Source organism: Hypanus sabinus, chromosome 12 (assembly GCF_030144855.1).
Source record: "Hypanus sabinus isolate sHypSab1 chromosome 12, sHypSab1.hap1, whole genome shotgun sequence".
NCBI lineage: Eukaryota > Metazoa > Chordata > Chondrichthyes > Myliobatiformes > Dasyatidae > Hypanus > Hypanus sabinus.
In genome coordinates this window covers 28176854-28189850 of record NC_082717.1, presented here as the reverse complement: position 1 = coordinate 28189850, position 12997 = coordinate 28176854, and the positions used below count along the sequence as shown (strand labels likewise).

At 39.8% G+C, this 12997-nt stretch overlaps 1 protein-coding gene across 2 annotated transcripts in view; it reads right to left on the bottom strand.

Moving 5' to 3' along the window:
• Positions 1 to 12997, bottom strand: part of LOC132402721 (apoptosis-stimulating of p53 protein 2-like) — a 102575-nt gene that overhangs the window by 54490 nt on the left and 35088 nt on the right. For both annotated transcript variants that reach the window (XM_059985687.1, XM_059985686.1), the window contains exons 2-4: positions 11117 to 11264; positions 10259 to 10378; positions 1904 to 1980 (exon numbers count right to left, since the gene is read on the bottom strand). In XM_059985687.1, the coding sequence (XP_059841670.1) occupies positions 1904 to 1980; positions 10259 to 10378; positions 11117 to 11264 (345 nt within the window). The remainder of the gene's footprint in view (positions 1 to 1903; positions 1981 to 10258; positions 10379 to 11116; positions 11265 to 12997) is intronic.

Here is a 12997-nt window from a genome sequence, read left to right as displayed (position 1 = left end):
TAGAGGACAGAAATTTAAAAGTTAAATTTGTACATATCGATCCTCAGACCTTATTTAAAAATTGTTTGATCTTCATAATAAAATGGGTAACACCAGAAGACTCTTTTCATACCCACCAGGAAAGACGAAAAAGTGAGATCAGCATACCTAGACTAGTTCCACACTAAAGAATCTATTGGAATAGATGTGGAGAAAATGCTTCCATTTGTGGAACAAAAGAAAATTAAAGAAAATAAATACCAGGCCGGGACTAATAATCATTATAGGGAAAAATCTGGGGGTGTGTGGGGAAAGCTCTCATGAAGCATGGAGGAGAATACAGTTTATACATTCTTTACAGCTAAATATTAGATTGTATTTTCAGAGGTACTGTAGGGGGAGATATTGCTCACATAACTATGTGGCTGAGTGTCCAACAACAATCTAATCCTGATTGCTTGAGAAAAAAAAATTCGGAAGCATTAATGATAACCAACAAAAATATTTCATGACTCAGCAACTATCTGAAGTTGAATCAACAGTAAGGGATGACTTTACTGCACTTCTGATCTAATTGAAATTTTACTGGGGGGAGAAAGGAAAAGATATGTGCAGAAGTACATTATAATGCTCAACCAAGTCCCATATACCAATGTTAAGAACCATTCCATGCAACATTGTGAGCTCTTTTTAATTAGTTAGTTTACTTTGTGGCCAGGAAGTAGGAGAACTGTGATCCCGGTGAGAGGAAGAACCCATGAGAACTGGAGCTCTACCAAACACTCAGTGAATGCAGGAACCAGAGACCTGGAGTGAAAGGGAACTTGACAAATAGAATCGGAAATTGAAATATCACATGATGGGTCATGTACTGAAACATGAAGATTTCCAAATAGTCAGGTAGCAGATTATTTATTTATTTAGTGATACAGTGCGGAGTAGGCTCTTCCAACCCTTCGAGACCACCACCCGGACACACCCACGATTAACCCTAACCTGATCACAGGACTATTTACAATGCTCTATTAACCAACCCAATATGGACCGTAGGAGAAAACTGGAGGACCCAGAGAAAACCAATGCATTTCAAGAGGAGGATGTACAAGACTCCTTACAGCGGAGTTGCTGAGTTGTAATATAATGGTAACATAATCTACAGGATGAGAATTCTCTATTTTGATTTAAAGTAAATCAGTTGTTTTGTAAAATGATTTAATTCCCATCACTGTTATCTTTCACCAATCAATTAAAATCTAAGTACCCAGTCCTTGACACCAAGGCTGACCTATTAAAAACATATTTGTCTTAAACAGTGCTTCTACTCCAAAAAAAAATTGTCAATTCAGAATTTTCTTGAAATTTTCTGCAAATAATGAACATGTTAAATTTATATACATGATAAAACTTTATGCATCAATGAAACTGTTTCCTTTTTCTTTCCATGAGGCAACAGTCTTCACAACTTCCTTTGTTTTAATTAATCTTTCACAGCCTATTTCCATTCTGAATTGACTTCTCTGCTTTTATTATAAGTTATATTAACTTCTGCAAACACTGAATTTCTTTTCTGAACTTCCTGACATAAATTCAGGAATGTCAATTTTAACTTATAATTAACGAGGGAGTGGTGGGGAAATTAGAGGAGAAAAAGACTCAGGAGAAAATTATTTGTAACCACAATACCAGGTACTGTAGTTTGTTTCCTCTTTTCTTCACTCAGAGCAAATTACTTCAACAAAAATCTATTCTATATGACTCATAGCAAACAAGTTACTCAAAAAAATCTACTCTTCAAAAGGATTTTTTCTCTGGAGTAATTTGTTTGCTCTGGGTCATACATAGCATATCATTTCCGACTCATTAGGTGACAGAGAGTTGTCAATAACATGCTGTAATTTTTTAAAACATAGTTGAAGGTACTTACTCCATTTTCCATTCGTCTTTCTGTAGTACCCTGCACTCTGTTTCTCTTCAGCGTTGGGTCTTGGAGTCTCAAACAGCCTAAAAGTAGAATTATTAAAGTAATTATTAAAGTAAAGTTAGGTTGAAAGGAAAGGTTAAAGGTTTGAAAGCACCATGGTTTTCAAGGGATATTAGAAACTTGGTTCGGAAAAAGAGGGATGTCTACAATAGATATAGGCAGCATGGAGTAAAGGAATTGCTCGAGGAGTATAAAGAATGTAAAAGGAATCTTAAGAAAGAGATTAGAAAAGCTAAAAGAAGATACGAGGTTGGTTTGGCAAATAAGGTGAAAGTAAATCCAAAAGGTTTCTACGGTTATATTAAAAGCAAGAGGATAGTGAGGGATAAAATTGGCCCCTTAGAGAATCAGAGTGGTCAGCTATGTGTGGAGCCGAGGGAGATGGGAGAGATTTTGAACGATTTCTTCTCTTCAGTATTCACTAAGGAGAAAGATATTAAATTGTGTAAGGTGTGGGAAACAAGTAAGGAAGTTATGGAACCTATGACAATTAAAGAGGTGGAAGTACTGGCGCTTTTAAGAAACTTAAAAGTGGATAAATCTCCGGGTCCTGACAGGATATTCCCCAGGACCTTGAGAGAAGTTTGTGTAGAGATAGCAGGAGCTCTGACGGAGATCTTTCAGATGTCATTAGAAACAGGGATTGTGCCGGAGGATTGGCGTATTGCTCACGTGGTTCCATTGTTTAAAAAGGGTTCTAGAAGTAAGCCTAGCAATTATAGACCTGTCAGTTTGACATCAGTGGTGGGTAAATTGATGGAAAGTATTCTTAGAGATAATATTTATAATTATCTGGATAGACAGGATCTGATTAGGAGTAGCCAACATGGATTTGTGTGTGGAAGGTCATGTTTGACAAACCTTATTGAATTTTTTGAAGAAGTTACGAGGAATGTTGACGAGGGTAAGGCAGTGGATGTAGTCTATATGGACTTCAGCAAGGCCTTTGACAAAGTTCCACATAGAAGGTTAGTTAAGAAGGTTCAGTCGTTAGGTATTAATGCTGGAGTAATAAAATGGATTCAACAGTGGCTAGATGGGAGATGCCAGAGAGTAGTGGTGGATAATTGTTTACCGGGATGGACGCCAGTGACTAGCGGGGTGCCTCAGGGATCTGTTTTGGGCCCAATGTTGTTTGTAATATACATAAATGATCTGGATGATGGGGTGGTAAATTGGATTAGTAAGTATGCCGATGATACTAAGGTAGGAGGTGTTGTGGATAATGAGGTGGGTTTTTAAAGCTTGCAGGGAGATTTATGCCAGTTAGAAGAATGGGCTGAACGTTGGCAGATGGAGTTTAATGCTGAGAAGTGTGAGGTTCTACATTTTGGCAGGAATAATCCAAATAGAACATACAGGGTAAATGGTAGGGCATTGAGGAATGCAGTGGAACAGAGAGATCTAGGAATAACAGTGCATAGTTCCCTGAAGGTGGAGTCTCATGTAGATAGGGTGGTGAAGAAGGCTTTTGGAACGCTGGCCTTGATAAATCAGAGCATTGAGTACAGAAGTTGGGATGTAATGTTAAAATTGTACAAGGCATTGATAAGGCCAAATTTGGAATATTGTGTATAGTTCTGGTCACCGAATTATAGGAAAGATATCAATAAATTAGAGAGAGTGCAGAGACGATTTACTAGGATGTTACCTGGGTTTCAGCACTTAAGTTACAGAGAAAGATTGAACAAGTTAGGTCTCTATTCATTGGAGCGTAGAAGGTTGAGGGGGGATTTGATCGAGGTATTTAAAATTTTGAGAGGGATAGATAGAGTTGATGTGAATAGGCTGTTTCCACTGAGAGTGGGGGAGATTCAAACACGAGGACATGATTTGAGAGTTAGGGGGCAAAAGTTTAAGGGAAACACGAGGGGGTATTTCTTTACTCAGAGAGTGATAGCTGTGTGGAATGAGCTTCCTGTAGAAGTAGTAGAGGCCGGTTCAGTTGTGTCATTTAAGGTAAAATTGGATAGGTATATGGACAGGAAAGGAGTGGAGGGTTATGGGCTGAGTGCGGGTAGGTGGGACTAGGTGAGATTAAGAGTTCAGCACGGACTAGGAGGGCCGAGATGGCCTATTTCCGTGCTGTGATTGTTATATTGTTACATGGTTGTTATATGGTTATAATTATAAGCAACTCATCAAAAAGAAAATCATTGTGTTCAGCAGAAGTGATTTTAGGGTCTACTCAGAAGCAATTGTTTTACAAAAACCGAGTTTTGGCATCACACAAAGTTCTTGTTCCAGTACATAAGGAAAGTTTAAGGGTGAATGACTGCAGTACAATATTTAAAAATAATCCTCAAAGTAAGTAAGACAAAGCGTTATGTGGTAAATATCTATATTTTAAGAGAAGAAAATTGTTGGGCTTTAATTTGATTGTGAAGCCCAACAATAGCACTGAAATTGGAGATGGACTTTGTTCACATCAATCTTTAGCATTTAGCACTACATGGAGTCCAGATTTGTAGGAATACGAAGTTAATTAACAACACAATAGTCGGAGATTTTAAACTGTAGTACATATACAGTAAAAAGAATGACTGTGGACACCAAGGGATACTATGAGCCAGAGTCAAACACTTGATAAATGGGCTTTTGGTCCCTCATGACAACCTTATTGCCCATCTATAGTAACCTTCCCATACTAGGACCATATTCATTTAAGTCTTGCCTATTTAAGGGATCTAAAACTGCTTTGAATGCATCCAAGAGCTAGGATGAATAACTTTGTGAGAGCAGAACCATTGAAAAGAGCAAGTGCCATTGTTTGGTCATGCACTTTGATCGAAGGAATGAAAGTGTAGACTAATTTCTGAATGGGGGAGCAAATTCAGAAATTGAAGGTGCAAAGGGACTTGAGAGTCCTACAGCAGGATTCCCTAAAAGTTAACTTACAGGTTGAGCAGCTAGTAAGATAGCATTCTTTTTGAGAGGACTAAAATATAAAACCAAGGGTGTAAGGCTGAGAGTTTATAAGGCACTGGTCAGATTACATTTAGAGTAGTGGTCACCAATCTTTTTAAGCCCAAGATCCCCTACTTCGACCTTAGTGAAAGACAAGATCGACCTACTAAATTGTTTAGTCACACGCATGCGCACCGGGCTGAAAAGACCAGAAGTAAAACCCCACAACCTGGAAGTAGAAATAATGTATGTACACCAGGGGTCACCACCCTATTTTGCACTGTGGACTGGTTTAATATTGACAATATTCTTGCAGACCAGCTGACAGGGTGGGGGTTACTAAACACGACCAGAATACAGCGATACTTGAAGCGGGTTCCGTATGTCCAGTCTATTCAGATTCAGATTCAGTTTATTGTCATTTAGAAACCACAAATGCAATGCAGTTAAAAAATGAGACAACGGTCCCCCAGAATGATATCACAAAAGCATATGACAAAACAGAGTACACCAGAAAATCCACATAACATTTGGCAATCCCCAATCCAGAGTCCGAAGAGGCTGCTGCGTATTAATATCGCGCTACCGTCTAGCGTGTTCCCCGGAAAGGAGCTCCAAGTCCACCAGACAAAAACAAGACCAAAAATTAAAGCTACAAGACCTGCACAAAACCACAATAATTACAACATATAGTTACAACAGTGCAAACAATAGCATAATTGATAAAAAAAAAAAGGACTATGGGCACAGTAAAAATAGTCCAAGGTGTTAAAGGACAGGAAGTTCAAAAGAAATCACCACAGTTTCCACAAGTCCCCAGGGTCCTGACAGATTCGCCATCCCACGCCGGCGGCAGAAGGGAATACCCCCGCTATGGACTTCCAAGGCGCCGCCCGACTCAGCCTCGCAGACACAACACACAATGGAAGCTCCATTGAAACCAGCCTCGCAGACGCAGCACACACTGAAAGTGACCTGAGTCCGTCGAACCTCCAAGCACCACCCTCTGCCGAGCATATTAAGAAGGCCCCGACAATGGCCATCGGCAACGCGACCCCGAGGACTGGGGGCCTGTTCTTCCCAGCAAAGTCCCGGACCTCACAGCAGCAACGAAGAAGGTCTTTCTGGAATTCCCCGATGTTTCTCCGTGCTTCCACATCCGTTTTCAATCGATTATGATTGCGCATGGCACCCCACTTCACAAATAACAGATAATCAGTTCCAGAGTGGCCGCTGCAAGCTGCGTCGCGCCGCCATCTTGGAATTCTGCAATTTAGCTTACATGGCTCTCAGCACTTAGCTTCTGTCCCACTTGCTTACGTTTTTTCCGCTGAAAAAACTCAGTGGGTTTGTCTTTAAGTGCAGGGTGCTTGGACTTGGTACTGAAGCAGTTTTGAGAGCTTCATTGCCTCATTAGACAGCCTCTGGGCCCAAACTCCAGCCTCCCGCCTGCCCGCCGCCAGACGTCTTGACCAGGTGCAGCTGGTTATGGGTGGGGTGAAAGGACAAGGTCAGGGTTGGAGGTCCCCATGCCAGGGCTGCGGCAGTTGCAGTCCGAAAAGAGTGACCGAGGAGTGCGACAGGGCGCGTGCCTGCCCCCCTTGTAGGATCTATTGGCCAACAAAAGTTTGGTTCAAGGGATGACTTTCAGTAGATCGCAGCAAGGTAGCTGCTCTGCTACTTATGAAACACTGAGCCCGAATTAGGTCGTCTGCGATATTTTAGCACCAGGCTCCCCACGAACATTCAGTGTGCGAAACAGGTTTAGAGACGGCGCCCATGTATCCACGCTACAGGCCAGCAGCATCGGCACTTCCTGCTGGCTGTGCGAGGTGGCCGGTTACCCGAGGCCAACCAGTGATTCCTGGTGCGAGGGCATCACTGTGATTAGGCGACTGATGACCTCGCGTGTGTTCAAGTTCAACAGTGGGCATGACAGGGAATGAGGAAAGGTGCAGCTGACTCATATCGTTTCACATCTCCAAATCATATCGTTTCCTCCAGTGGTTGGGGACCACTGAAGTACACTGTATAGTGCGTGGAGGGGGTGCTACACACACGCGCACTGGGCAGAAGGAACGGAACTAAAACCCCGCAACCCAGAAACAATCTCTCAACAGTATTTGTGTATTTTATTTTTCATTTTTATCAGGATCTACTGGGAAAGTCTCAAAGATCAACCAGTTGATCGCGATCGACGGGTTGGCGACCACTAATTTAGAGTATACCGAGCAGCTCTGGATCCCTTATCAAAGAAAGTACGTGTTGGCATTGGAAAGGATCCAGAGGTGATTTACGGGGAATAGTTCTGTAAATGAAAGTGTTAATGTATGAGGAGCATTTAATTGCTCTGGGCCTGTGAAGAATGGGGGGGGGGGGGGTGTCACATGAATTCCACCAAGGGCTGAAAAGCCCAAGATACAGAAGATACAGTGGATGTGGAGAGGATCTTTCCAATAGTGGAAGAATGGAAGAGTCTACGACCAGAGGGCACAGCCTCAGAATAGAAGGATGTCCCTTTAGAACAGAGCTGAAGAAGAATTTCTCGAGCGAGAGTATGGTGAACCTGTGGAAGTCATTGGGTATATACAAAACAGGTGATTTGGCCCTGCTCAGCCATGTCGAACTGTTATTCTACCTAGTGCTACTGATCTGCACCTGGGGTTGGAGCCCTCCATACCCTCCCATCCATGTATTTACCCAAACTTTTTTTTAATGCTGCAATCAAACCCACAACCACCACTTTTATTGGCAGCTCGTTTCATACTCGCACCATCCTCTGAGTGATTAAGTTTTCCCTCAGGCACCCATTATAGCAAAAGATGATAAAATAGTTTGTAGTCAATAGTTTGTGTTTGGAATCAATTCACAAAAGAATGGGAATAGATAAGCACAGATATTTCTGAAACCTGGGATCATACTTGCTTATACAATACAAGCCAGAAATCTGAAATAAAAACTAAAAATGCTGTAGCACTCATTTGTGGAAAGAGAAACAAGTTATTGTTTTGGTCCTAAAACTTTAACTTCATTTCTCTCATTACAGATGCTGTCTGAGCTAAGTGTTTCTATTTTTTTTTGTTTTTACTTAATAATGAAATATATCTGCCAGTCTTCTGTACATTCATTAATTTTTCAACAAGCAAGTCATCCTCAGGTTATGGGAGGATTCTGTTCGAGCTTGGAACCTGAACAGTTTACAAGTTGAAAATGAGGCTACAAAGTGAGTTCCCAGCTAGCAAAAGAATCCTACAGCCCCACAGAAACTGGCAAAATCAAGCCAGTCTCCCAAATGCCTATTTGAATGTACAGAGTTATATGCAAGTTGGGTATTCATAAGTGGGGTTATGTGCTCCATATAAGTATTCTCAAAATCTATCATGCTTTCTTTTACTTCAAGATATTTTTCTATCCAAAATGTTTAAAATAATAAAAGGAAATTGAGAGTTAGATATAAATTCTAACTTCTGACATTGGGCTTGCACCTCGCTTATTTTTCAAAAATAATAATATATAAAATACAGAAATACATGTGAAAGATGATCTAATAATGCATAACTTTTAAGGACTAAATATATCATGGGTTTAAAATCTCAATTTTTGCTGAATACAACCATTAGAGGAAGTACAGTAGTCAAGGCATATAATATTTCAATGTTTAAAGGCAATTATTTAGGTATTGGAATAGGAATAGAGTAGAGGGAATCAGGTCTAGGATAGACAAACTGGATTAGCATGGATAGGCATTATACTTGGTATGCATAAGACAGACTGTAAGGCCCAGTTATGTGGAGCATGTTTTTATGACCATATGAAAGGACATATAAGCAACAGATACGTAATTTTTTTGACATTGCATTAAATGAATATATGGACTTTTCAGTTGTATCATTCAGGAAATTATATTAACCGGCCAACATTCTGGAAAATCGGCGTAATTGTAATGAGTTGGAGGAGTTCTTTTCCCAATAAGTCATGAAAATTGCAAAGTGAATATCTATGAAGTTATATCACTTACACCAAACTAGACTTACTTGTTCTGCTTATACAAACCTGTTTATCAACTAAAAGTAATTAAATATGCTATTGTTATTTAAGAACTGCATGAATATGAAATAGATCAGACTGAAAATACAATATTAATGAATAGAAAAACAGCAGCAGAAACTATTCACGTAACTACAAACAAGTGAGCCTAACCTCAGTAGTAGGGAAGCTACTGGAAATATTCTGCGGCATAGAATTAATCAAGACTTGAAAAGGCAAGAGTTTATAGATAGATAGCATGGCTTTGTTGGTGGGAGACCCTGTCTGGTTAATTCAGTTTTTTTTTTAAAGTTACTGAATATATTGATGAGGGCAGCAAATTCCCTGTTGCAAGGCCAGTTGAAAAGGTTATCGACCAGTGGATCTAAGGCATGTTAGTTTGCAACTGGGGACAAAGGGTATTGGTGGAAGGTTACTTTTGCAATTGTAAACCACTGACCAGTGATAGTGGGGAGGATAAACTGGGCAGAACCATGGTTGATGGAATTTAATCCAAACATTTTGGGATATCTATTAATTGAGGAACAGAAGAACCTTGGTCCACAAGTCCATGGATTCCTAAATATGACAGCACAGGTAGATAAGTTCCTAGCTCTTATATTCAATGTATCTAATGCAGTTACATGAAGGACCCTGGTTTTCTTTAGATGCATAGAATACAAAATCTAAGTTGTCATGTTAAAACTTTATAAAACATTGGTTGGGCACACCAAGAGCATTCTGTGTAGTTTAGGTCACCACACTTTAAGAAGGACAATTATGCACTGGAGCAGTTGCAGGAAATATTTGGGGATGTTGCCTGGGATGGAATGTTTCAGTCAAGAGGAATAAATGGATAGGCTGGTTTTGTTTTCTTTGGAAGGCTGAGGTTGTACCTGATAGATGTATAGAAGATCATGAAGGTTACAGATGGAGTGAACAGTGAGGGATATTTTCCCATAACAGAGATAACCATAACCACAGTCCATAGGTTTAAGAAGAGGAATATGAGGTTTGGAGCAGATCTGAGGAAGTTATTTTTCCCCAAAGAATGGTTATTATGTGGAACACCTGAGAGGGTGGGGGAGGCAGATAATCTAACAACATTAAAAATTATCTGGATAAGCAACTTAATAGCCAAGATATAGAAAGCTACAGAATAAGTACTGGATAGGTGGGTACATAATAACCTGCATGGACATGGGTGTGGGCGGTGAGGCAGAGTGGGTACAGTGGGAGGGGTGGGATGGCTGAACAACCCATTTTCTATGCTCTATGACTCTACAAGTCAACTTCAAATGAATCAACATAAATCTACCTAAAGTTCCACATACTGGCATGAGTAAAGTGCAATACAGTTCTTACCTGTATCCCGAACTATGCTTGGTGGACGCTCATGGCGCAAGTAAAAACGAACTTCATTTCTCTGTGCTCCCCACTGCTGCAGAATATCATATATATGCTCATTGTCTGCTATGGCACGTTCTATAAGAGGAAAGACTAAATTATACTTCCTTAACATGAACTCCAACAATTTAACAGTATTCTCTATATACTCAGGATGTACAAATTACCGTAATAATTTCACCTACTCTCTCTGATGCCAAGCATAAACATCAATGAAGACAGTGTTTTTACATTTCAGTTGAAAAGGTGCTGTGATCAGGCCCAGCTCCCTAAATTTGAATTAGGTCCAGGAAATCTTCTGTGAATAACAGATTATCCAAAGGCCAATAGCTACCAATTTGTGATATTGTAGCGGTGTGCTACACACAGCGCTGAAATAACGACACGCAGTCGGTGAGTTGCAGTTGCAAAAAAGATTTATTCAAACTTCGCGGCCTCGCTTTAAAGCCTTCCTGATCCCGCCCTCCCTGGGTGGGAATGCTGTAGGGGGCGTGTATTCACAGTCCTGTCCCATGCACGGGCTTTTCCCCTTGCTGGTGAAGCAGACTTGGAGCCCTTTTTGGGACCGGCCTCAATGCCGGCCCGCGCCACTTTGTGAGCCGGTTCGAATGTGCTGGGAAGTGGGTCGCCACAATATGGCATTATAGTTTCTCTCAATTCAATTACACCACCGCATATAGTTAACAAAACACATATGCCACAGAAATGCAGCTGGTGTTTTGACACCAATACAAATTTTAAACAGGTGACTGTTCAACTATTATAGTACATATCACCAAACAGACGGAACTGCTACCTTTAGCACGATTTACTTACCACCACCATGCCAGCACTCAGCCAAATGACAGTCTGTTTCTCCTGGCTCTTTGCAGTATCCAACAACATCACGACAAGTGGTCTCAGGAGTGATTGGTACCTCTGTAAAATGTTGGTCACTGTTGCTCAGGTACACTGTGAGAAACATCTATATTTAAAAAGAAAAAGCTTTATTCAATTTGATCTATACTTAACAAAGCAGAGCTTCTCTAACCATCACCCAACTTAGGTTATACTTCAAACCAATCCATTGTTTTACATTAAGCCAAAGGTTGAATCTTTTCCCTCATCATCCAATAGTAGCCAAAGAAGTACTAACTCATAGCAAAATAAATAAACTGAATGAATATACATTGTTAGATTTAAACTGATTGCTTTAAAAATGTTTTCCAAAACATACATAATTATGGCATTTTTAATACTTTCTTTCCCAAATAGCATTGACAATTCCTTTGAGCTAAATTGGAGAGATTGGAATTGAAATGCACATTGCCCCTCTCCTTAGCACATTACTGCTGGACTCAATGAATTGAATTGAATTGATTTAAATTTACATCCATCCCACAATGCGAGGGAGTAAAAACCTTTGTGTTACCCAGTGCTGGGCAACAGCCTATACCTGACCCACAGCTAGTATTAAACTTTTCAACCCAGACATGCTAAAATCCAAAGTATGTTGAGAGTTGGACAATTGATAGTCAGCAAGACTCTTATTACTGCCAGTATGCAGTTAGTAAATTCAACTCAATGAAAGCAAAGATAGTGATAAATCCCTTGGATCAGACCTTTCTATCCCGAAGTTTTAATGCAAGTAGGTCCAAATTAGGTAACTTGCAATGGCATTCAGTCACAGTTTTAAAATTTTAGCTGATTTCAGTAAACCAGCCTGTACTTATAAAAGTCAAAGTCATATCTGGTGGATCTGGTTGAGTTTTTGACATGATGTCAAAAGTAAAACAAATAACTTGTCAACGTAATAATTATTGAGACAGAAAATATTTGATAAAATTTCTCATGATAACTTGAAACTTAATGAAATGAAAATAAATTAAGAGCTCGGATGCAAAACTTGCAGTCATTATTTACTGCACAACAGACATCATCTAAATATTTGCAAATCACTTTAAGGGAAGAAGCAAAATTCCTCTCTACTAAACACAAACATTTAACTCACAGATTGTATTAAGAAGCTTTTGAAAATTTCCCACACTGATTATCTCAACTACACAAATCACCATTGTCTCGTGAACAAATACTGAACAGATAAGAAAAAGGAAATGGTGCAGGAAGTGATGTATTGTAGGAGGGATTGTGATAAGAAAACTATGTGTTGTAGTATCACGGTAACCCTAGCTACAGTACTTTTTTCCCTCGATACCATATCCCAAACTGAAGCTATTGTCCTTCTATTGTCGTAGTGATGTTTTACACACTTCCCCAAAGGTTAGAAAATAAAATCATTATATTTTTAAAATGACTAAAAATGAATGTAAATCTCATCCGTATGTCAGCACAATGTGTACTCCTAGATAGACAAATATTAGATTTATACACTTTTGAAAACACATTTTCAATTTATGAAACTACTAAAATTTTAACAAAAAGAATATGAATCTCTATTCATAATGCATTATTGCAGTATTTCCTTCTATGCCATTTTGACTTTTATCTTGTGTAATGCCCTGCTGACCCATGACTGTGCTGCAACACACAGCTCGAACCACATCATCAAGTTCGCCGATGACACGACTGTGGTGGGTCTCATCAACATGAACGACGGGTCAGCGTACAGAGAGGAGGTGCAGCGGTTAACAGACTGGTGCAGAGCCAACAACCTGTCTCTGAATGTGAACAAAACAAAAGAGATGGTTGTTGATTTCA